The sequence below is a fragment of the Paralichthys olivaceus genome, chromosome 13 (assembly GCF_024713975.1).
Source record: "Paralichthys olivaceus isolate ysfri-2021 chromosome 13, ASM2471397v2, whole genome shotgun sequence".
Taxonomy (NCBI): domain Eukaryota; kingdom Metazoa; phylum Chordata; class Actinopteri; order Pleuronectiformes; family Paralichthyidae; genus Paralichthys; species Paralichthys olivaceus.
Window position 1 is genome coordinate 1,060,978 of NC_091105.1, and position 24,654 is coordinate 1,085,631.

Sequence of the window (24,654 nt, forward strand, 5' to 3'; positions counted from 1 at the left end):
GAGGAAATCTCATCTAATGTTAATCAAGTTATTACAACTGGAAGCTTTTCAAAGTTTTATCCAAAACCAACTACTTCTGCTTTGTGTTTTCTTTTTGTCACGTCAGTCAGACGAGACTCAACACAGTCGTCAGACTATTGAACCGAAAGGTGGTTCTCATTTTGTCAACTTCATTTATACGGAGGAATGAATCCAGGGCTGTTGCATTGAGCTGATTTTAGACAGAGGCGAGAACATCTGAGTCAGAGTCTATGGACGTGTTCTGGATCTTCTCCTGCAGCTTCTAGTAAAACATCTGGAACCTTCTCAGTGAGCGAGTGGGCGTGTCTCTCAGGTTTCTAACACGTGACGGACGTGAAACTGAAGAACACAAACGTCTCAGGATGAAGAAGAGGAGCCGTACACATAGAAGACGAAGACGTCAACTTAGAAAGACGAGGAGGTTCCAGATGTTTTGGTGATGAGGGCCGACGCCATGTGGACGAGCTGTAAACACTGATCTTTACACAGCAGAGTTTAGACGTCATGCCCCGCCTCCTGCTGCTCTACAGGCTCCGCCCCTCGCCTGAATGTTCACAGGACAATTCCCAGAGTTCATGGAAACAGCTTCAGAGCAAAGTCACATTTAGTTAAACTTCGTGAACTTTGTTTCACGATATTCGTTTTGCAATAGTGTGCGTGTGACCGCGCCCCCAGTCTGTATTCATGTGTCCATTCTGTGTGTGTGTCACGATACTGTGATGTCACCAGACACCATCCAGGATTCAGGCTTAAAGTTTTTTCTTCTTTCTTGTTTGTTTTAAAAGTTGACTTTTGATATTCATCTTACCCAAATTAAAAATGACGTCTTGATCCTGCTCAACATCTCTTCCTTCCTCTTCCTGTTCCGTTGTTATTCTCAACGCTGGTGCAGCGTCTGTGTTTGCCTGGCCGCTGGTAATGCTAGAGGCGGGTGTTGTTCACCGATACTGCAGCCAGACACCAGGGGAGCCTCACTGTCGTCCATCTTTATTCACAGTCTATGGCTACAACTGGAAGCATCAAGTACTTTAACGACGAGTTCGTTTGTGTGAGATGAGGTTGGAGCGCATCTGTGCACACTTGGTCCGTGTTTGGAACTCAACCGTTTCCTAGGACGGAACAAGTGAGCGATGCCCTGAAGTGAAGACAGCTCCTGTGTCTGTGGTTTGTCTGTTGACCAAACACGCAGCTGGAAACCACAGTATCACCACTGAGGTGCCAAAGCATCCGAGTGTCTCAGTGTAAGCAGCTGGCACAGGCGGCGGGGAAATCTTCCCAAACTGGAAATCCTTGAGCTGTCGGCTCCGCAGTGTTTTCATGTTGCTGCTCAAAGAAAGGATGAAAAAAAACAACAACTTCCCGACAAGGCTTTTAGTGTCTGTTCACACCTTGACAGATGCACAGTCGTCATATTCACCTACTCTGGAGGCTGGTTATTGCAAAGCAACATGTGATTTGATCAATTCCCTAATCTAGATTATCCCAAACTATTAATCCCTCCTTAATCTCCTTGTGCATTGCCACTAGTGTAAAGAATTAGATTTTACTCCCTGTCATTAGCTCCGTAAGTGAAAAGCTTGAGCTTAAAAACCAAGAAGAGGCTTTGGATTTTGATCTGTGTTGTGCTTAATCAGCTATAAACAAAATGTTCCAATTCATATCTGAAGTTAAAAACCAGAGAATCAACCAGAGAATCTTTTCTCATGGATTCTTTTTCTAATTCAGACTTTTCTCAATAATAATTCATTTTTAATTTGAATATTATCTCAACATTTGAAATGAAAGAAGATTAAGTGCTCACCTGTTGTATTAATACGGCCTTGAAAAACTTGAAAGTGAATTTTATTACCCCCTGGTTCAAGTCATTGGCAGCTACACACACACACACACACACACACACACACGTATAAGTCATAGCCCAGCATTAGCCACATGTGCATTATTAGTTTTTTATTTCACGCTGCTAAGCCATCAGGAATTTGTCCATTTTGCAGATTACTTTTAAACCTGACACGTGCAGGACATACACTGAGCACAATGTGGATGCAGGGTCAGCGTTGGTGCTGGCGAACGAGGTCTTAAACTGTCGTAGATGAAAGCTGCCCCAGAGGAAAGAGACGTCTGTGGAGTAAAATCAATGAGAAACACTTAACAAATGTAAAATGAGATTAAACATTGTGTTATTTTTATCACAGACTCTGATAAACCCACGGTTCTCTCACCTGCTCATCAACAAACAGACACGTGAAGAGGTTTCATGATGCCCTCCACCACCGAGTCGTTTCCGCTCCTGTCTGTCCGCTTGTCAACAGGAGGAAGATGAAACTTGGTGGAAGGAGGAGACGAGAGAGAACCCATTTCATTTTTCCTCAAAGAGGCTGATGCAGGAATTAGTTTGATCCCTTTCTTGAAAGCAACATTAAGGACACGTCTCCATCCAGAAAGTTCATTTGAAGACTAGACTGCAACTCGACTGTCACATATCGAAGGCTCCTTCAAATCCAGCCGACAAACACGTCCTCTGCTTCCCATCGTTCAGAGAAAAGACTTCAGACGAAGAGGACAGGAGACATCTGATGCTTCAGAACTGGGACTGAGCTCATCTGAACAGCCAACGTTACACATGTTAGAACCCTGAGTGTGTCCAGGCAGCAGGTCACTGACATGAGCAACAGCAACTGTGTCGTCCCACTGGACTGAAACACAACTGAACGCTGGATATTACCCATGATCCTCTGCTTCCTGACCCAGCAGCTGCTGAACATTGGAGATAAACTCTGGTTGTTAATAACTTGTCAGTGTTTTGAACTGATCTCAGTTCAGCTTCACTCTTCAACTGGAGCTGATGGTGACGCTCAGACTCTCACCCACTCAGCAGAGTGACAGAACAGACGCTCGGGGAGTGAAGGAGGAAACGTTCTCCACCGTCACACTGAAGAACTCTGGGTGCAGTTCTACCTGTGAGAATCCCACGTCTCTACGTGATCTCCTTCTTCAGGGAACGTCTTCGAGTCTGAAACCGTGCAGTTGGAGTCACGGATGAACTGAACTGATGTTGATGCTCAAGGTCACCGTGACCTCACCACATCTGGTGGTGTTGTGACGCAACATCTGGACGAACATTCACTCAGACTCAGATGAAGTGATACCAGGGAGACAGCGGACGATTCTAATGCTGCTGCTGCTGCATTTGTTGAAATAAACTTGTTTTTAAAGGTTTGAAGGTAATTTTCCTTTTATAAGAATGAATCAAAAGTTCTTTCGTTTGAATAAATGATTTGTTAACTTGGAGCTGACGTGGTGAGTCTGTGTCAGACACAGAGTTTGAGTTCGTACAGTTTCACTCTGAATCGATTGAACAGCTTCAGTAACATCTGCACATGATAACAACTCTGATAACAACTCTGATAACAAGTCTGATAACAAGTCTGATAAGTTTTACTAAACAAACACAATACTCAAATATTACTGTCACAATAACTGTACTGTAAAAATATTATTAGGAGGAGGAGGTGCTGGTCTGTGTCCATCATCATCAACAGGAGGAGGAGGTGCTGGCCTGCGTCCATCATCATCATCATCAGGAGGAGGAGGAGGTGCTGGTCTGTGTCCATCATCATCATCAGGAGGAGGAGGAGGAGGTGCTGGCCTGCGTCCATCATCATCATCAGGAGGAGGTGCTGGTCTGCGTCCATCATCATTAGGAGGAGGATGAGGAGGTGCTGGTCTCCTTTATCATCATCATCATCAGGAGGAGGAGGAGGTGCTGATCTGCGTCCTTCATCATCATCATCATCATCAGGAGGAGGAGGAGGTGCTGATCTGCGTCCTTCATCATCATCAGGAGGAGGAGGAGGTGCTGGCCTGCGTCCATCATCATCAGGAGGAGGAGGAGGTGCTGGCCTGCGTCCATCATCATTAGGAGGAGGATGAGGAGGTGCTGGTCTGCGTCCATCATCATTAGGAGGAGGATGAGGAGGTGCTGGTCTCCTTTATCATCATCATCATCAGGAGGAGGAGGAGGTGCTGATCTGCGTCCATCATCATCATCATCATCAGGAGGAGGAGGAGGTGCTGATCTGCGTCCTTCATCATCATCATCATCATCAGGAGGAGGAGGAGGAGGAGGTGCTGGCCTGCCTCCATCATCATTAGGAGGAGGATGAGGAGGTGCTGGTCTCCTTTATCATCATCATCATCAGGAGGAGGAGGAGGTGCTGATCTGCGTCCTTCATCATCATCATCATCATCAGGAGGAGGAGGAGGTGCTGATCTGCGTCCTTCATCATCATCATCATCAGGAGAGGGAGGAGGAAGAGGATCTCTTCACCTCCTCTCGTCCTGGTCGCGGGTCTCTGCTTCTCTCGGGTCAGTGTGTTTTCATCACAGCGGCAGAGAGCGGCTCCTGGAGGACAGGACCCCGGCTCCGGACCCGGACGACCAGGACGCAAGACGCAGGACCAGGACCAGGACCAGGACCGGACCAGGATCAGGACCGGACCAGGACCGGACCAGGACCAGGACCAGGACCAGGACCGGACCGGACCAGGACCAGGATCAGGACCGGACCAGGATCAGGACCGGACCAGGATCAGGACCGGACCAGGACCGGACCAGGACCAGGACCAGGACCGGACCGGACCAGGACCAGGATCAGGACCGGACCAGGATCAGGACCTGATCGGACTCCGGAGCGACAACTCGACAGAACCGAGAGTTGAGCCTGACGAAGACGAAGATGAAGATGAAGTAAGTCACATGAGGAAATATCGCTGTGATTCACTCTGAGCATCGATCCTTTGACTCCACTTTATCAGACACCGTGGACTTGTCCAGGATGTCCTCGTGTCTCTCAAGACAAGTCAAGACAAAAGAAAAGACGAAATATCAAGTTTATAAAAAGAACAAATCAAGAACCAGAAAATAAAAAAGTTTCATGACACAGAACTGTAGTTAACAAAACAGAGACAAGATGTAGTGAGAGTACTGTTGGACATGAATATTACTGTTGGACATGAATAGTATTGGACATGAATAATATTGGACATGAATAGTATTGGACATGAATAATATTGGACATGAATAGTATTGGACATGAATATTACTGTTGGACATGAATAGTGTTGGACATGAATATTACTGTTGGACATGAATAGTGTTGGACATGAATATTAATATTGGACATGAATATTAGTATTGGACATGAATAATATTGGACATGAATAATATTGGACATGAATAGCAGTATTGGACATGAATAGCAGTATTGGACATGAATAGTAGTATTGGACATGAATAGTAGTATTGGACATGAATAATATTGGACATGAATAATATTGGACATGAATATTACTGTTGGACATGAATAGTGTTGGACATGAATATTAATATTGGACATGAATAATAGTATTGGACATGAATAATATTGGACATGAATAATATTGGACATGAATAGTATTGGACATGAATAGTAGTATTGGACATGAATAATATTGGACATGAATAGTAGTATTGGACATGAATAATATTGGACATGAATAATATTGGACATGAATAGCAGTATTGGACATGAATAGCAGTATTGGACATGAATAATATTGGACATGAATAATATTGGACATGAATAGTATTGGACATGAATAGTATTGGACATGAATAGTAGTATTGGACATGAATAATATTGGACATGAATAGTAGTATTGGACATGAATAATATTGGACATGAATAGTAGTATTGGACATGAATAATATTGGACATGAATAATATTGGACATGAATAGCAGTATTGGACATGAATAGCAGTATTGGACATGAATAGTAGTATTGGACATGAATAATATTGGACATGAATAATATTGGACATGAATAGTATTGGACATGAATAGTAGTATTGGACATGAATAATATTGGACATGAATAGTAGTATTGGACATGAATAATATTGGACATGAATAATATTGGACATGAATAGCAGTATTGGACATGAATAGCAGTATTGGACATGAATAATATTGGACATGAATAATATTGGACATGAATAGTATTGGACATGAATAGTATTGGACATGATAAAAACACAATCAGAAACAACAATTAGATTCATCCATCACCTTGGTGGATAAAATGTCCACGTGCCACAGAGGACAGTGGTTCTTGGAGTCAGGGTCGTCCTCCAACATCTACTCAAATCAAAATGGACGACGTGTCTCCACTTCCTCCCACCATCTAGAAATGAAGCCAAAACATCTCAGATACAAACTCCGCCATCTTGTGTATTTGCTGCTCCGGTGTTTGCACACGTGGTTTTCATGTCATCAATGAACTAATGAATCTGTGACTTCAGTAGATTAATGTTCAGGTACTTTTCTTTTACTACACAGTACTTTGTACCCCAGTACTTTGTACCCCAGTACTTTGTACCCCAGTACATTTTCACAAAGCATGAGGTCACATGAATATATTTAAAAGTAACGAATAACAAATGAATCAGCAGCTAGAAAGCGACTCTCCGAGTGAGTGGAGGAGGGGAGCTCCCTCTGATGCTCTGTGTCTGACAGCGCTGATTCAAGATTCAAGGGTTCATTGTTCGTTGTCATTTGCACATTTACATGAAGCAGTTTCTGGCAATGACTCGCTCGGGTCCCCATAGGTTATAGAATATCAAAAATGAAATGAGGTTGTTGATAAAGATCGGTGTTGACCTGCACGTCGTCCTGGATCGGCTTGATTTAAACTAAATTCAGGCTTTTACCTTTAAGACCTGGGCGGAGCGGAGCCCTCGTGGTCAGACATGTTAATGAAGACAGGACACGTCCCTGAATGTTCTGTGTTGGGACGCGTCAGTGGGAGACCAGGTACACTCTGTAACTTCAGTCTTCAGAGGGCGGAGCTTCTCTCACACGTCCGCAGTCTTATATCTTGTGGCTTTTGTCCCTTTCACTGGATACGCCAGATATTACCCATGATCCTTTACTTCCTGAACCAGAAGGGCCGTCGCTGTAACAAATCTAACAAACTCTGTTCAGAGTTGAACATCGCTGTTCAATCACTCCTGAAGCTTTTGAACTGATCGACAGTTTAAAGTTTGCACATCAAGTCTTTATGTTTTCTAATGTTTGAGCTGTTCAGGATCGACTGAGTCACAGCACGAGAAGGTCGGTTCAGATCAAACTGGACCACTGACCTGAAAGAGATGAAATTCTCGTTGTTTCTGATGACCGGTGTTTTCTTTTTTCAAGAAGTGAGACGACCACAAACGACCTTCAGGCCCAGCAAGGTCAAGAGTCAAAGTCTTTACCAACACGTCCACATTCGTGAGCTGTCTCTCAATCCGTCGTCCGACCTCGCACTCTGAGTCTGATGCGTTTCTTCTATTCGTTCTGAAAATGTACGATGATCAGAGTTTTGGAGTTTGGAGCGTAAACGTGACAAAATTTGACATCGTGTTTATTTTTTAATGTAAAAATGAAAAATACAGATTTGATCTGTAAACTCCTTGATTCTGACAGTTGAAGCTGAGACTCAGGAGTTTCACATGAGGAGAGGGAGTCCGAGCCTCCTCCATTCTGTTCGCTTCTCCTTCCAGCCCTCCCCGGCTGCTCCCTGCTTCCTGTCGGATTGTGTCTATTGGGGGGGGGCAGGAGGAAGGGGAAAGGGTTGGTGGTGGGGGTGGGGGGGGGTTGCCCCTGGAGATGGGCAGACCAAGTCGTCCGAGGTGGCGCGATGTGGGTCTGAGCTGGTATGATGGAGGAGGGGCTAAAGCAGGGGTAACGGTGGTGGTGGTCGTGAGGAAACAGAAGAGTGGGTGTGTCAGGTTTGTCCCATGATGCCTCAGCAGGTGGATTCTGACGATATTTTCAAATCTGAATAACAAAGTTTGTCCCCAACGAGTCCAGCTGGTGTTATTATTGTATGTGTGTATTTCACATGAGGGACTCGTGTGACCCCGTGACGAGCTCGATGTGTGTCCCTGTCCCCGGCGGGGTGGAGACAGTCGATGACTTTGGAGTAGTTTGCTTTATTAAGCTCTAAAGTTATTGTCGTTGGTTCAGGTTTAATTTATCATGTGATTCGTTCTGTAAATGTGTCTTGTTAAGACCTTTAACAGTTAATATATCAAATTTAAACTTCGCCTGAGGAATAACTCAGACGTCGTTTATGATCCTTTTAGGGTTTAAAAAAAAAAAAAAAGTTTCAATTTAGCACCAGAAATAAAAGTGAAGTGTGAGACTCGTTGTGAGAATCACCGAGCCACTGGGTGAAGTGACAAACGGGCCAAACTCTCACAAAGCTGCAGTCCTTTAAGAATGTAGTTCACCCCCCTCCCCCCCCCTCCCCCCAACTCAAGCCTCAAATGACCCTTCCTGGCAAAGGGAGTCAAACTCCCTCTCCATTGGCCCCTCAAGGTGAAGTCATCGACTATTCAGCCACTTGTGAAGCCTCTCTTTGCACTTGTGATGTTGCCTGGGATGCATCTCTCTCTCCTCTCTCTCTCTCTCTCTCTCTCTGTTTCCCTCTCTCTCTCTTTTTTATGACCATTTCCTTGAGTGTGACGGGATGTTGACATGTTCACATTTACCTTCGCTCTCATTCCAACGTTTCTGTCTCTGGCATCGGCAGTGACCAGTGGCCGGAGAATGAGACCCTCAGTCCGTCTTCACCGTAAAGAGAAGACGTTATCATTCTGATCTATTGTACGATCCGTCCTCTTTGTCTTCGTCTTGTGATGCAGAGATAACTGGAGAATGCATTTTTCAGGGATCTCTGCTTCCTACAGGACGAAACACAACCTGAAGCTGATATAGATCCAAAAAGTGTTACGATAGGAATGATGTCATCATGACTAAGTGTGAAAATATATAGTTTGATACCGTTTATCTTTATTACATGTTTACGGTCCTTTGGTTTCAAAATATCAGACCAGCTGCAGGACGTCGTTTTCAGGTTTGTGACAGATGAACATTGTTAGTTCTCCATTCGCGATGTTGCTGAATTTTGTGGTTGAGGACTAAAGGAGAAGTATCGGGGATAAATCCAGTGGAGTCGGGGGCTGGGCTTCAGTCCGACCCTGCAGGGAGTTTTGTAGGGATCAGAATTCACCTCACACTCTGCAGCTCCGGGAGTCTGAATCACAGCAGTGACAAAGCTCCGAGGACACACAGGAGTCGCTCAGTCTGTCCGAGTCCATCTGTCTGTCTGCACTCTCACACACACACACACACACACACACACACACACACACACTGTCACCTTTAACTCAGACTTGTTAATTTCCTGCAGACTCGTCTAAACCTTGACCTCCCTGTTTCCCTGTTCTCCAGCAGAGATGCTGCTGATGTATGGACTCACAGTTAAAATGTCTGTCTGGTTCTCACATCTCTCGAGGTTCGTTCATCTTACTGGCTTCACACTTGGCGTGTGTAGGTGTGTAGGTGTGTAGGTGTGTAGGTGTGTAGGTGGGACTCATCAAGAAGTGAGTGAGGATGTTGATCACAACAACTGATCCTCCAGTTCAAGTTGAAGTTCTGGTCTTCGAAGAACCCGGTGAACAGATCCTCGTCCTGCAGCAGCTTCACTTCAGTTCTGTGGAGTGAGTCCAGCAGCTGCTCTCTGAGTTGTTGACTCGTCAGTTGAGCCTTTCACACACACACACACATCAGCATTTATTCTTGCACATGAAACATTTTCTCGGTACAACGTTGGTTTGAATTTACAAATGAACTGATTCGAGGTCAAAGGTGACGTCTGTGATGTGAGAGACGTGGTTCCTCTTGTCTCTCACCCGCAGGCTGGATGTGCTTCTCCCTGTGCTGCTGTGTTCCATCTGTGTCCTCATCCTGCGGGCGTCCTCCACCTCCCACGACTCCGGTATGCACCCTCACCTCACCACAGCCACCATCCGACCCTGACATCCAGGAGAGGACTCCATCAAATCAAATGTGACCTTTGACATTGATTGATTTATTCATTTCATCTCATTGTTTAGTTGTAACAGAGTGAGAGGTGTAACAGATGACATCACAACATATAGAATGCATGACAAATGTTTTCAGTGACAGTCGAGCTATAATATCTTTTTACTGACCAACAACAATTTATGTGTGTGTACATATGTCTTGAAAAGTCGCCTGTTACCTCAAAGCTGCCTCTCTTCAGATGATTCAAAGCTTCTCCACGTGACCATCCCCACCTCCCCATCCGTGTTAGCCGTGCTGGGTGGCTCTCTGACGCTACCCTGCCTGGTGTCCCTGGCCCACCCTCCGCCATCCCCCTCCACCAACGGCCGCCACGCTGTGCTCTCTCTCCCCCGGGTTAAATGGAGCGTGCTGACTCACGGCCGTGACACGGAGATCCTGGTGGCCCGGGGGGACAGGGTGAGAGTCAGCGAGGCTTACAAAGACCGAGCCTCACTGCTCAACTATGCCTACTCCCCCGCCGACCTCACCCTGCGACTGGAAAGCCTGAGGCCGAATGACACGGGCTTCTACCGCTGCGAGGTGCAGCAGGGCCTGGAGGACGCTGACGACGTGGCTCACGTCAAGGTCAAAGGTCAGAATCAGACAGAAATGTTTTTTCCACCACATCAAAATAATCTGTAAGTGTTCTATCTTGAGTGAATAAAGTTTATACAAATCAAATTTGATTGAGTCATGATTGAGATGCTTTATTTAAAATAAATACATAAACGTCATATCGTTGTTCTCAAGTTGTTCTCATGCCGGACCTCGATGTGGGTTTTACAGGGGTAGTGTTCCATTATCGCGACGCCTCCAGCCGCTACGCCTTCACCTTCGAGCTGGCCAAAGAGGCCTGTGAGGAGATCGGAGCTGAAATCGCCACGCCGGAGCAGCTCCTGGCCGCCTACCACAGCGGATACGAGCAGTGTGATGCAGGCTGGCTCTCGGACGGCTCAGTGAGGTGAGGACCCCAGGGAAACTGGTTTATTGTTAAATTGGAGAAACGAGTGATATCCTGTGAAAATCCTCCATTTCAGGTTCCATATGTTTTGAAATGGATCATCAAGTCTCGTCTGATCCTGACCCAAAACATTTCAGCCCCTCAGACGAGAGCTCAGACAAGTGATGGTGTGAGTGCTGCTGTTACAGAGGAAGTACTTGGCGTCTCACTGTCATTTCCTTCTGCAGATATCCCATTCAGATGCCGAGAGAGGGCTGTTTTGGGGACATGGATGGACTTCCAGGAGTGAGGAACTATGGACTGGTCGAGCCTGATGAGCTGTATGACACCTACTGCTATGTGGAGAACATCGAGGGTGAGAAAAAACTCAAATTCATTTTACATCCTGTGAATTATGTTTTGTAGTTTTGTTCGTTTCCTGTCTGTCGGAATGAGATGAGATGTTCAGATGCAATAATATCAGTTCATATTTACATTTTTTTAAATGCTGCTAAAAAAAAGCTTTTGACTTCGTTCCCAACGCCAGTGGAGGAGTTTGTCTTTCTGTTTTTTAAAGTAGGTTCACCTCCTCGATGCCTTCACCACAGATCAGAGCTGTTCAAACCGGTTTCCACTGCAGAGTCATTTAACCCACGACTGAATACAGATTGAGTCCATTTGCAGACAAAAGTCAGATGTTAGGGGATTTTTTTGAGCACAGATATGAATCTTGAAGATCATTAAAACCTACAACGTGTATCCTCATGCACAGGTGACGTGATCCATGGCTCCGCCCCCCAGCGTTTCACCTTCTGGGAGGCCAAGGCCTTCTGTCTGAGTCTCGGGGCGGAGCTGGCCACCACAGCTCAGCTATATGCAGCCTGGAATGATGGACTGAACCACTGCAGTCCAGGTTGGCTGGCAGACGGCAGCGTGCGCTACCCCATCGTCACCCCTAGAGAGCGCTGTGGAGGCGGTGAACCTGGGGTCAGAACCGTTTATCGCTACAGCAACCAGACAGGCTTCCCCGAGGCTCACACACGACATGATGTCTACTGCTTCAGAAGTAAGAGAGCGAGCTGTCCTGGAACAGTCGACTTCTTCGTATCTATGATACTTGATTTCACTGGAAACATTGAGCTGAACAGTTGCGTTGACTATATTTCCCAGATTCTGCCGCTCAACACTAAAAGTAACCTTTCTGTTCTTTATTCCAGGGGACACGGGCCCTTATACTGAATCTACTCAGGATTTTCTTGCTACCGAGCCAGAGGACCTTGTTTTCTTAGCTAACCGTGGTCAGGAGACAGTGACTCTTGAGGTGACAGCAGAGGTGAACGAAGACATGCACCATGCCCACACGCTCAGTCCTGTAAAACAGGTCCCTGTGGAGGCTCAGTCCCAAACCCTGTGTTACGAGAAGAAGCCACTGCTCACAGTCGACCTCCATCCGTCCGTCACTCCTCAGCCCGAGCATCAACAGCACGCTCCCACCAAAGATACCTGGGAGCCCGTCGAAAAGGCCAAATACCCAGAGTCCCATCAACCAGCACCGGACCAAACCCCACAGACTGATCATGAAGAGTCTCATTCTCCTTCAAATGCTGTCGACATAATAACAACTGGTGACGACTCCACTTTAGCCACAGCTGAGGGGACGATGTCAGTGAGCAGAGAGCCCTCGGAGACTTCAGAGATTAACCAAGAGAATCAAACCCTGGATACACGAAGTGTTACTGCAACATCTGGAGATGTTGCAAAGGAGCTGCTCAACAATTCAACAGTCCTGCACCAGCAGAGTGAGCCTCCAATGTATCAAGAGGACCACACTCCGTCTGTCCACTTGGAACGTATCGCTGAGACTGAGCTGGTCCACTCGAGCACCTCTCCGCAAGAGACTGGCCCCGGTGACGCTGAGGAGGAATCAGCAGTGACTACTTCACGCTACGCTGAGGAAACAGAAGTTCACTCCACTGCACCTGTGACCCAGGGTGGAGACGAGAGCGCTCCTCTGGAGGAGGAGACGCAAGACCCAGTAACTCAGAGTGTGATTGGCATGGACACCTCCGCCATTTCTGAACCGGTGCCTACGACTGATTCAGGTAAGCGAACATTGAAGTGAGGATGTTACACAGAACTTTCATCGTGTTGTGGTTCCAGTGTCTGGGATATTTTTCAGGTCTTATTGCTCGAGATGCTGTGAGGGTCAACTTTACTAAAGCAGAGACACGAGCAATGACAGTAACTGTTTGGAAGAGTCGGCAGACATCTTAGGAAGACATCTTAGGAAGACATCTTAGGAAGACTAAGACTTTATAAATGTTAATCGTCCCATTTAAACGTTTTTTCTTCTCTTTATTTAAGAGCGTGGTCAGTTTCAGAGTGGTTCTTGATTTCATGTTCAGATTTCCTCATGAAGCCCCGTGCTCCCACTCAAATAGCCCCTTCTTCGATTAACTCTGCTTGCACTCAGATCTCCTGCTCTCCAGCTTCAGCTCTGCTCCTCACGCTGCTTCTCTGCGTTCGTCAAACGCTTGAATTCCTACAGTGAATCGAAGAATAGAAAAATGACGAAGAGGACGATAAAAAAAAAACACTGTTATTCTCGCTCTCAAACGAAAACGCTTCAGAAAAGAACAAATAAATTCAGGTTCTGTTTTCCTGACAGGTTATAATCCTCCTGAAGATCACTCAGGTGTGATGATGGAGTCGTCCATCCCAGTCGACCGTGGTGACGTGGAATCCTCTTCAGAGGAGGCAGATCCGGTGGACCAGAGTGGACACGTCCATCCCACTGAAATCCCAACAGCAGACGTCATCACAGACTCAGACGACTCCACCGATGCTCCTGCTCGAAACCACGACCCCATCACTCCGTTCACGTCCGTAACCCTCTCTCCCCCGTCGGTGGAGGTTGAATCCAGCTCCCCAGAGATTATCACCCTCATGCCTGAGAGCAACGCTTCGTCTGGGGTGGAACCTCTGGAGGACATCCAGGAACATATTCAACTGCAGAAAATACAAGAGAGCCAAGAAGCGTTTCTCAGCACATTGCAAAGCGTCACAGACAGTGACCCGGAGGGGAGGGACGGACACGAGACGGAGGGATCAGGTGAATCATCGGGACAAAGCCCGGAGATGAAACCACAACATCTGGTGACAAACCCGACCGTAGCAACAGACCACGCCTCTGAGGGAACAGATGGCGAGGTCGGAACCGAGGCACCTCCTCGTCCAGATGTTAAAATCACACTGATCCCTCATCCAACCCTGACGCCCGGCTGGGAACCAGAGGCCTCCTCCTCCTCCTCCACAGCGCAGGAGTCTCGCTCTGACAGAGAATACAGCGCTGAGGACACCGATGAGGTCACAACAGAGGTCACAACAGAGGTCAACACCGGCAGCGTCAGCGGTGAGTTTAAGTGATCAAACAGAAAAAGCTTTTTGCTGAACAAACCTAAACTAGAAGAACACTCAGATCCTTATGAACACATTTAAGTTCACTACAGATTTTTAATTTGGATCTGCACCAAATCACACACACAAATTCATCGTATCTTATGATGTTAACGAAAGTGAAGACGAATCCAGGACCTGATCTGGATCCAGTTTACTGAGTCCTTCCTTAAGTTCATATCTGACCCCTCCAGCAAATGGAATAGAATCCATCGAACGAACAACAAAAACTCATTTCACTTCATTTCAAACCTGCTTTTCATGTTTTCCCGGCTCATCGACACAAAGTCTCCTTGAACCATGTTAAGAGAATATGAGCTTTACACGTTCACACTGACGGGTTTGAGTTTTCATCATCTAAAAAGTTCAGTTGTGTGTTTTTGGAAATAACCTGTGAACGTTTTATGATCTGTCTCAGCAGAAGGTGGATCTGAGGCAGGTGAGACCGGCACAGGAGAAATATTCACGTGGCGTCCAGGTGAGGACGAAGAGAACTCGACTCTCACCACAGACGCTCATGATGTGAACGCTGCCGCCACCATGAACCCAGAGAATCACCAAGAGGAGGAACAGGAAGCCGTGGGTGCCGGACTTCCTGCTGTGAGACCAGCAGCTGCTTCAGGTGCCTGAAGTAAAAAGGAATTTACTGTGTGCTGCAGTTAACACGGACTCAGCACAACACAGAGATTAGCTTCTCACTTTGAATAAATACTCAGAGAACAATTCAACTCAGATCACAGCTGGAATCTCCTCTGTTACATAAGCAGGGTTTCAATATCCACATTTCAGAAAACACAAGCATTTCTATTTAAATCCAAAAAGGTTTGTTAAAATATAAAATCACTGTCGGGATGATTGAAACTAAATTGTGCAAAATAAAGAAGATTATTATATTTATCAAAATAAATGATCGGACAAAAATCCTGATTCAGGTGAATTAGAGTAAAATCTGTAACAGTTAATTAATAATTTTATGTTTCGTGTTTACATGTAAAAGCAAAAACTAAAGTGGGAAAGAAATAGAATTTCGATCCCTGTAGAGCAGCCTGCAGTCCTTCACCTGATGTGACAGCGCCATCTGCTGGTGTTTGATTTGAGTTCAAGAAGTTTAATTTCCAGAATGTTTTTGATTGTCTTGATGAACAGAGGAACGTTGATTGTTTTGGGCCGTTCAGGATTTATGGATTAAATCAATAAAAGTTCTGACACAGTGAAGCTTTAGTTTTGAAAGGATTATTTCATTATTCAGAAATGTGCTCACACATTAGTGAGTTTGAGAATCACGTGATTTTTGTTTGTTTGAGCAAAAAAGAATGTGTTATAAAAAAGATATAAAAGCCACATCAGTTCCTGGTTCATCTACTTTTATTTTATTGACATATGTACAGTGGCAGTGGTCACGTTTAAAGATGCTGAATAAATCAAGTTCTTAAAATAATAATAATAATTTAGTAGGACTAACGAATCACGTGAGGTTGCAGTGTGAGACGCTGATGGTTCCTGACAAATGACACGACTTAAATAATGAAGTGTTATCGGCTCTATCAGATGATTTCTCTACAATCATTGTGATATTTAATTAGAATCCTCATCCTCTTCTCCTGCAGACTGCCTGGAGAAGCCTTGTTTGAATGGAGGCACTTGTGTCGACGGTGAAACGAGAAAGTGCTTTTGTCTGCCGGCTTACGGAGGAGATTTGTGCCAGACAGGTGCCGTATCAACTGCCTGATGCACGGACAGAGGAGACACACAGTCGTTTAAAAAAGACCTTCCCACTGATTCCTCTTGTCCTCCTCTGTGTCTCAGACCTGGAGGTGTGTGAGCCGGGCTGGGAGAAGTTCCAGGGCTTCTGTTACCATCACTTCACCAAGAGGCAGAGCTGGGAGGCGGCGGAGCAGCACTGTCGGATGTGCGGCGGACACCTGATTTCCCTCATGACCCCAGAGGAGCAAGACTACGTCAACGGTAAAGTGTGAAACCCCAGAAAAGAAAAAAAACAGCAGACCTGGAACCAAAATCATCCAGAGTCTGTGAGTCACATGCTCCAGCAACGAGTCGGACTCCCAACGCACAAGATGGCCGCGATCGTATCCGAGATATTTTGGCTTCATTTCTGGATCGTGGGAGGAAGTGGAGACGTGTCGTCCATCTTTATTTACAGTCGATGCCTCAGATGTCACCATGTGTGATCTTGAGCTACGATCCTCTATCATGGTCACGATCCACCATCCACGTTGTGGCCACAGATCCCGGATCAGTCATGAAGCAGACTGACATGATGCATATTAACTGTGAACTCACGCGGCGGCTGAGTTTCACGCTTATAAACTAATTAACACAATTTCACAATCAGCTAATTTGAACTTTTTCTAAACTGCATGTTCATCAGATCAGTCTCTGCCTCATCCTTTTTCTTTGCTCTTCACTTTCCTGCAGATTTAGTTCAGAGATGTCAGATTGTGGTTTCAACTCTCCAAACACATAAATGCACATTTCATTCACAGCGTCCATGTTTTTTCTGCCTTCGCAGTGGATGAAAACACAGACGGCTCAGGAACGACTCTCCGACGCTCCTTTGATCCGGACGTCCTGAGTATCGAGTTTGTTTTAACGACGCCTCTCAAATGTGTCCAGACAAGACACAACAGACACTTTTCATGTCTTCAATCCTCCTTTTTCTTTTGAAGACAGCGTCACGGTTTTGAAGCTGGTGTTTCGTCTGGCAACAAGGCGACAAGATCCTAATCTGACATTCCTCCGGTGGCAGTGGAGTTTTACTGTGCGGGCGGTTGCCATGGATCAGACCGACACTCAAACTGTTCCGCAAACAACAGCCGAGGCTTCGTTCTTACTGAATTCAAGGTTGTTAATGTCCATCATCTCATTCCAGATATGTCTGAATACAACCGGGGGTAGAAGCCTGAGACGTCTCTGCCCACTCCTTCGAATGGGAAAATAAATCAGGACAGAAATATGACAAACAAAAGAAACTGAAACAACAGGATGCTGAATATCACATGTGCTCTGATAGAAAGGCCGCTGGTTTATTTTCTTGCTCTGTTTTTCTTCTAATGTTTATTTGCAGACAAATACAGAGAATATCAGTGGATCGGACTAAATGACAGAACCATAGAGGGAGACTTCCGCTGGTCGGACGGGAACCCTCTGGTGAGTGTCTCTGTTTAAAGTTTGTCTTGACGGTCGACGGTGAATAAAAATGATATACACAGTTACTGATCGGCTGCAGTGAATCGCTGCCCATTAAGAAAAGAATCCTGTGTCAGCTCTATGAGAACTGGTACAGAGGCCAGCCAGACAGCTACTTCCTGTCCGGCGAGGACTGTGCGGTGATGGTGTGGCACGATGGCGGCCAGTGGAGCGACGTACCCTGCAACTACCACCTGTCCTACACCTGCAAGAAGGGTGTCTGTGAGTTCACCCGATGAAGCTGCACCTTTTCCAGAGCAGCTCTTGTGTTGAAATCACAGAACATGTCTCCATTTTGTTTCCACCCAACAGCCTCGTGTGGCGAGCCCCCGCAGGTTCCCTACGCCAAGGTGTTCGGGAAGAAGCGTCTGCGTTTCGAGACCAACACCAAGGTGCGGTACTACTGTGAAGAGGGTTTGGTTCAGAAACTGAATCCTGTAATCAAGTGCCTGCCCGGTGGCCAGTGGGAGGAGCCTCTGATCACCTGCACGCCACGTAAGTGCTTGAGTTGACAACGTTCAGAGCTGTGTCACAGTCGCTCAGTTAAAAACTCTGCACGCAGGCAGCAAAGATTCGCTCCTCTCGTTGTAAAGCTCTGAGATCATAAATGTGAACTTGTTGTCCCTCCAGCTCGCTCAGTGGAAGAAGACGTGGTCACGTCGCTGCCTCACCAGCCCGGAGAGGTCGTCACGGAGGTCACGGGTGCAGCCACGGAGAGAGCAGCGCCGCTGTTCTGGGACATTAAGTGGGATGTGTAGAAACATCCTTTCCTTTATTTCTTCTGTTGAATACGAAATCTTCTCCTCGTCCCGTTGTCTCACTCGTCTTGTGTCTCACGAGACGTTCCAGCCCAGTTTCTGCATCGAGTTAAAGTAATCTTTCATCTTAAAGAAACCTTGAGGAGAGATTTTAAGAATAATGTAGTTTAATGAGAATACGTTCGTAAATTAACAAGAAAAAAGTAATTAATATTATATAATTACATATAAGAGGAAAGTGGTAGTGGTAATTACTTTTTCTAGTTTTGTATCTACTTGTAAAAGAAGTGCTGTAATATATAGGTAATATATATATAGAGTATAATCAAATCTACAATGAACACAAACTATTTACGTGTACGAGTAATATCGTAGAAATGAATCAATTAAATGTAATTTTATAATCTCTTGTTGCTCTTGTTACCTGTTGGATTTAACTGCATAAAGGTGAATGAATTAATGATGATTAATGATCTCACGACTCTTAACTAACATGACTTCACTTTAACTCTGCGTCTGTGCTGGCGACACCTAGTGGCCGGAGTCATTATGTTTTCAGGTTGTCCATCCTTGAGATCAAGACATCTCAAGAACGAGTCGAGGGAATTTCTTCATATTTGGTACAAATGTCCACTTGGTCTCAGATTGGTCAGATTTTGTTTAAGTCACAGTGACTTTATGAGTCTGAAAAAATAATGTACGTAGGTTTCGTCAATAGTTCACACACACACACACACACACACACACACACACACACATAGTCCAGTTTTATTAGCAAATCAGTACACTGATATGTTGATATTTGAATTTATTGAATAAATTAAATGACATGTGATTAATTGACAGTTTGACCTCAGAGGAAGCAGCTTCCTGTCGTGTTCAATAAACAAACAAGCAGAAAACAAGCAGGTTTATTTTCATCACATGTTAAGAGAAGGATGATTAACATCTGTTCATTATTAATTATGAATTATTCACAGAAGCTGGTGTTTTCCAAAGTTAACCCACGACAACATTACGTCTGTTTTCACCAACCGACAATGATTATTGCTTCTGACTGAATCACACGTGGTCGTTTAACCTGGGTTTGACTTGTAGCAAGTGTGAATCATGACGTCACTGACTGGTTAGTGAGCGGCTGTTTAACGTTTGGTTCAGCGCCATCTTGGTGCGGACACAATTACTTCATTATATGGTTAATGAGATTTCTTAAAAAATGTAAATATAACCATATACGCCTGACGTCAGTAATCGTCTGTTGCGTCAGATGTGAGATTTCTTGCTTTGGTGCTCGTGGGTCATACGAAGACATTTTTAAGTCAGTTACTAGTCGACGAGAAGTGAAGTGGCCTGATGCCAACAACCTGTTGTGGTAACGCAAAATGACGCAGAAAAACTGATCTCTATAGGCTCATTCATGCTCAATGTTAGATACATATACGGAAACATAGCGTTCTGTCCGTACTCTGCATTCATTCTGTCCTTATTGGTGGTACGAGACAAAATGTAGCAGTACCACTGGAGATCATGGGGGGGCAGTGTAGTAAGAGAATCATAGCCTACCTAACAGACGCATGGACGGATGATGACAGTCACATTGTTTGAAAGGGACGTATCTCTTTTGGTACGTAAAGGAAGCATGAACGAGTCTTATTCAAACCGTTTGCTGCTGCTGTTCCTGGAAATAACAGCGTGAAATCAATTTGCGCTTGTTGACTGGGAGACTTCATGATTTTACTTGAGGCTACCTATAGCAATAGGCTCCGTAAAGATGTGTCATCTTGTCACGGAATCCAAATGAGCGCACCCCTGCCCCGGGGATGCCTCCGCAGCGCTTGCGGGGTTTGCTGATGGGGAACCGTACGCTCCCGTCTCTCAGCCATCCGCCGTCGCACTGATCATAGTTTTGGAAGTGCCAGGTGGAGTAAAGCTGGCCGACCAACGCCAGCTCAGCCCCCTGATGTTCACATGCGTGTCCTGCCTGCTCAAAGGAGAAGGACCCCGATATGTAGAAGACAGAGCCTGTGAGACAAGGAGAGATCGATAAGGACATTTCAATCCAGCAGCTTGGAATCATTTGAACACAATCTAATGTTATAACTAAAAAACAACTGGAGGACTTTCCACGACACTTGGTGGACGGATGTTGTGTCGGTCAAAGATCCCATTAAACTTTAGAACTTTTAGCAGATGAAGAAACAACCTCCAACTCCTTTCTCACAGTTTTCTGCTTCCAGTGGATGTTTTCAGGGATGGAGCCAAGTATGTTCCCACTGATGACTTTGTTTTCAAATGTCTCACGAGCAGAAATGATTGTCCTCTGTCAACCTACTCTCAGTCCCACTGTCGCACATCTGCTGCTAAAGGTCATCCTGATGCTGGATGCTAGAAGTTTGGGTTTTTCTGGAAATTGTGAGTTACTGTTTTGGAATAAGTTTGATTTTGATCTGATTGTAGCCGACATGAATTTCAAGGTTGTGGTAAGGAACAGACTACACCTTTAAAATATTATGACTGATAATCAGAACCTCCATTTACAAAATAAAAGAGATTTTCACCTCTGGAGCCAAATTGTTGAGCTCTACAATTAAAAGCTGAAGCTCGTACAACATTGGGGCATAAATGTAAGGAGACGTCGCGCAGATGAGTCAAAGCAACTCACCAGACGTCTGAGAGGTGAAGCAGAAGGCGTCAAACCGATCATGATCTTTATCCTTTGGTCCATAGGTGCGAATCCCGGGGAGCAGCTCTCCTCCGCAGACAGGTCGAGGATTGATAATTGGGTATCGAACGGTTCCATCATGGAGCCAACCTGCGTTACACCAGTCCAGACCGTCCATCCAGGCTGCAGGAGGAGACATGCGGAGTTATTAGAGATGCAGACAAAATACAATATGATTGGTGGCTGGTGAACTCTTTGCGCGGCAGTACCTCTGTAGAGCTGGTTGTATGTGGCGAGTGAGCCGTCTTGCTCAGCACAAGCTTCCATGGCTTCATAGAAAGTGAATCTGTAGTGTCCGTTCTTGCTCTGATAGGGGAACACCACACCTACACATAGAAGCCATCGTGTCAGTCGTGTCATGTCAAAGACGGGAATCCCAAACACAAACCCTCTGCCCTGATGAAATCCTTGCCCCTGTATTTAAAGATGGATGCTCATCGGAGTCAGTATCTGTGCGGTAGTGGCCGGGGGAAGGAGCCATGGCATCGACGTTCCGTTGATACACATGGTCAAACAATCGTGAGGTCTCAAGTGTGACTTCTCACCCAATTTTATAACATCAACTAATTTAAAGCAAATTTACCAGAACAATGAACAAACGTCACTACAGTCACCTCGTCCATCTCTACACAGATTCTATTGTGGGAACGTCTCAAACATATTTTACACCAGTTGACAAACACACTCAACTCCCTCCAGACATTCCTTGACTCCCTGGTCTCGTTGCTCCAGTTACCTTCAATCGTCAACGTTATGACAACACTCTCATCCTCGAGGCCATTGACAAGCTCACAGCGATACGTGCCGCCATCGTCCAGCTCAAGACGGCTAAGCTGCAAGGAGGCGTCCATGGTGTGAGCCTTTCGAAGAGAGGCCCGCGGTCCAAGACGGCCGTACGGCTTGAAGGTGTGGGCGTTTGATATCATGATGATAAACTCCGGCCCCACGTGTCCCGGCTCCAGTTTTGTCCATTTCACTTTGTAAAGGCTGGGTTTCATTCTCAGAATACACGGCAAGGTGACATTCCCCCCCCTCCGGCCAGCGACCTCAGCGTACACGGGCGGTTCAAACAGGTACTTCAGCTTGTTGGGTGCTAGAGACAAACAGCAACCAGCAGGTGTCAGCGTTTAAACCGTGGGGTAACATCGTCAGATAACGCGTTTTATTTTACATACACTCCTGTTGTTGTTAGGGTTAGGTTAAATGTCTGATGTTTGACACAGTGGACGTAATCGCTCTGTTACATGGAAACAAAGTTATGAATGAAGTATTTTATCAGCAACTCATGTAAAAGTCGGAGTTACGTCTAATTCATAAAGAGGTTGATAGATGATCAGATTATTGGTTTCCATGTAAACAGTCTTTACCACCAGCTGTGTGTTAAAGTTGCTGCTGTTGAAATAACTCTTAACTCTTCAAATCATCATCTGACCAGGCTGCAGATTTTACAGCTCCACAAACATCTGGGTTTCTTTTGCTGTGAGACAGTGTGTGGACGCTACCTTCTCTGCTGGGGATGTTTCCAGCTGCAGACCAGGTGAAGCAGCTGGATGTTAACAGAAGAACCACGGCACAGTTCATTATGAAGGACGTCACTTTCCAAACTCCTACGATTGGTAAGAAAACACAAAAACACACAGTTCTTACTAAGTACTACTTCTTTTACATGTGCACACAGGAGCAATGTGAGGAGAAGAGCTGAAGCTGCAGCACAGGAAATCTGAGGGCAAGAAACAAAATATCTGAGTGCAAGTGCAGAGTTTGAACCCAAGCAGAGAAAATCTAAGCTCAAGCAGGAGCTGTTTTTGAGTGAAGGTGTTAAAAATCGAAACGTGAGATCAGTTCATCCTGTTCTGCAACTGAAAGAACACACTCTTTAATAAAGAGGAGGAAACACAACCCTGTTTTTCAGGAATAGGAAGAAAACATCGACAGTTCAAACCTGTGAAGGTGCGAAGATGCGGTTGACCACTCGTCCTCCTGCGTTGTCCCGCATGACGACAATGTCTTCTTGGTGTCCAATCATAATATTCAGAGATGATTCATAACTGCAGAGAGCAGAGTTCACTGTTTGACCCCCTCTGTCCGAGTCGAGACCGTTTAGTCACACGTTCATCTCTCTCTCTCTCTCTCTCTCTCCCTCCCTCCCTCCTTGTGCCTCTCCCTCTCTCTCTCTCTCTCTCAAAACAAAGTGTAAACAGGATTGTTCTTCTCTCTGCTCTAGATGTTAACGAAGGTCCTTCATGATTCTGTTTGTCAGAAGTGAGACAAGATGAAGTTTACAAATTCATTTGCAAATGTGCCCTGATCGACTTTGGCCGAGGATAATGGAGCGATCACCATCTGTTCTCCAGTGGTTTGAATGATAACCTACATTTTTAACACCAGTCGCACCTGAATCCAACTGATGCCATCGATCTGTGACCGAGAACCAAACCGGAGACACAAACTACAGCAACTTCAACAACACTCAGCTGGTTTTTGATGAGGTCAGCGAAGGGATGCTCAGTTTCCTCTGGTGCAGCTGCAGCACAATTTTAAAATGACAGTAACAAGAGAAACACTTTGGTAAAATAATTCTCCAGTGCTAAATAATTGGAGTATTGATAAGGCCCATACATATTTTAGATTCTCCAGATTTAATGAACAAAAAAAGTCCGATTTGCATGTCGGCTGCTGCATTAGCTCCTGCTGTCAAACAGCCTATTGTAGCACGCAGTAATAAGTGATCACTGGACCTGGACAACAAGCCTGTCTGTGTGACTAACCTCTCTCTGCTGCCAAACAGGACTATTGTGTGCAGTCAGCCATCTTTGTCCCTGCCCACACGGCTCTGGGGGGGGCGCCGGGAGAGGAAGCTCTGTCGGCTCTACTTCCCTCATTGCCGCCGCGGCCCCTGGGGACAAGGGCCACATTGTGCGAGTCGTGGTGTCCACGCAGTGACAGCAGGCGGCGGTCACACAAACATGGTCCAATGTGGAAAAAAGGTGAAATAATGGGATTCTTCTGTTTTTGCTTGTGTAGCCTCTCTATTGTGCTCGGTCATCAATGAGTCTTTCTTGTCCTCCAATTAGTATTCAGCCAACTGTCTCCACATCTGTCTATCTATCTATCTATCTATCTATCTATCTATCTATTTATCTATCTATCTATCTATCTATCTATCTATCTATCTATCTATCTATCTATCTATCTATCTATCTATCTATCTATCTATCTATCTGTCTGTCTATCTATCTATCTATCTATCTATCTATCTATCTATCTATCTATCTGTCTATCTATCTATCTATCTATCTATTTATCCATCTATCTGTCTATCTATCTATCTATCTATCTATCTATCTATCTATTTATCCATCTATCTGTCTATCTATCTATCTATCTATCTATCTATCTATCTATCTATCTATCTATCTATCTATCTATCTATCTATCTATCTATCTATCTATCAATCTATCTATTTATCCATCTATCTGTCTATCTATCTATCTATCTATCTATCTATCTATCTATCTATTTATCCATCTATCTGTCTATCTATCTATCTATCTGTCTATCTATCTATCTATCAGTCTGTCTATCTATCTGTC

General features: G+C 45.2%; 2 protein-coding genes across 4 annotated transcripts; one reads left to right on the top strand and one right to left on the bottom strand.

Annotated features, from left to right (window-relative positions):
* Nucleotides 1-4,296: 4,296 nt before the first annotated feature.
* On the top strand, nucleotides 4,297-18,804 carry bcan (brevican). 2 transcript variants are annotated; one of them, XM_069536948.1, is made up of 17 exons: nucleotides 4,297-4,478; nucleotides 4,604-4,630; nucleotides 4,676-4,770; nucleotides 9,809-9,888; nucleotides 10,177-10,569; nucleotides 10,764-10,938; nucleotides 11,166-11,293; nucleotides 11,690-11,983; nucleotides 12,135-13,019; nucleotides 13,586-14,329; nucleotides 14,795-14,995; nucleotides 15,981-16,082; nucleotides 16,180-16,338; nucleotides 17,459-17,541; nucleotides 17,658-17,802; nucleotides 17,893-18,075; nucleotides 18,211-18,804. In XM_069536948.1, exons 3-17 carry the CDS (start codon nucleotides 4,760-4,762, stop codon nucleotides 18,336-18,338), a joined length of 3,711 nt encoding a protein of 1,236 aa, XP_069393049.1. In that variant the 5' UTR covers nucleotides 4,297-4,478; nucleotides 4,604-4,630; nucleotides 4,676-4,759; the 3' UTR covers nucleotides 18,339-18,804. The 2 variants fall into 2 exon arrangements, with proteins under 2 accessions (XP_069393049.1, XP_069393048.1); XM_069536947.1 differs by lacking the exons at nucleotides 4,297-4,478; nucleotides 4,604-4,630 and having other exon boundaries at nucleotides 4,655-4,770.
* A 327-nt stretch (nucleotides 18,805-19,131) lies between these two features.
* On the bottom strand, nucleotides 19,132-23,202 carry hapln2 (hyaluronan and proteoglycan link protein 2). Of its 2 annotated transcripts, none has more exons than XM_020112832.2 (6): nucleotides 23,003-23,202; nucleotides 22,563-22,667; nucleotides 21,797-22,153; nucleotides 21,270-21,386; nucleotides 21,001-21,183; nucleotides 19,132-20,360 (listed from the first exon to the last, which is right to left on the bottom strand). In XM_020112832.2, exons 2-6 carry the CDS (start codon nucleotides 22,639-22,641, stop codon nucleotides 20,083-20,085), a joined length of 1,014 nt encoding a protein of 337 aa, XP_019968391.2. In that variant the 5' UTR covers nucleotides 22,642-22,667; nucleotides 23,003-23,202; the 3' UTR covers nucleotides 19,132-20,082. The 2 variants fall into 2 exon arrangements, with proteins under 2 accessions (XP_019968391.2, XP_019968392.2); XM_020112833.2 differs by having other exon boundaries at nucleotides 22,563-22,673.
* Nucleotides 23,203-24,654: the final 1,452 nt, after the last annotated feature.

What these genes read in the sequence shown, in the direction of transcription:
- hapln2 (XM_020112832.2), bottom strand. Translation starts at nt 22,641, where the DNA reads ATGAACTGTGCCGTGGTTCTTCTGTTAACATCCAGCTGCTTCACCTGG. An exon ending in ATACAACCAGCTCTACAGAG is followed by an intron (nt 21,184 to 21,269) that starts GTACTGCCGCGC and finishes CTCCTCCTGCAG; the next exon opens with CCTGGATGGACGGTCTGGAC. An exon ending in CTTCACCTCTCAGACGTCTG is followed by an intron (nt 20,361 to 21,000) that starts GTGAGTTGCTTT and finishes CTTGTCTCACAG; the next exon opens with GCTCTGTCTTCTACATATCG.
- bcan (XM_069536948.1), top strand. An exon ending in CTCTCGGACGGCTCAGTGAG is followed by an intron (nt 10,939 to 11,165) that starts GTGAGGACCCCA and finishes TTCCTTCTGCAG; the next exon opens with ATATCCCATTCAGATGCCGA. An exon ending in CTATGTGGAGAACATCGAGG is followed by an intron (nt 11,294 to 11,689) that starts GTGAGAAAAAAC and finishes CCTCATGCACAG; the next exon opens with GTGACGTGATCCATGGCTCC.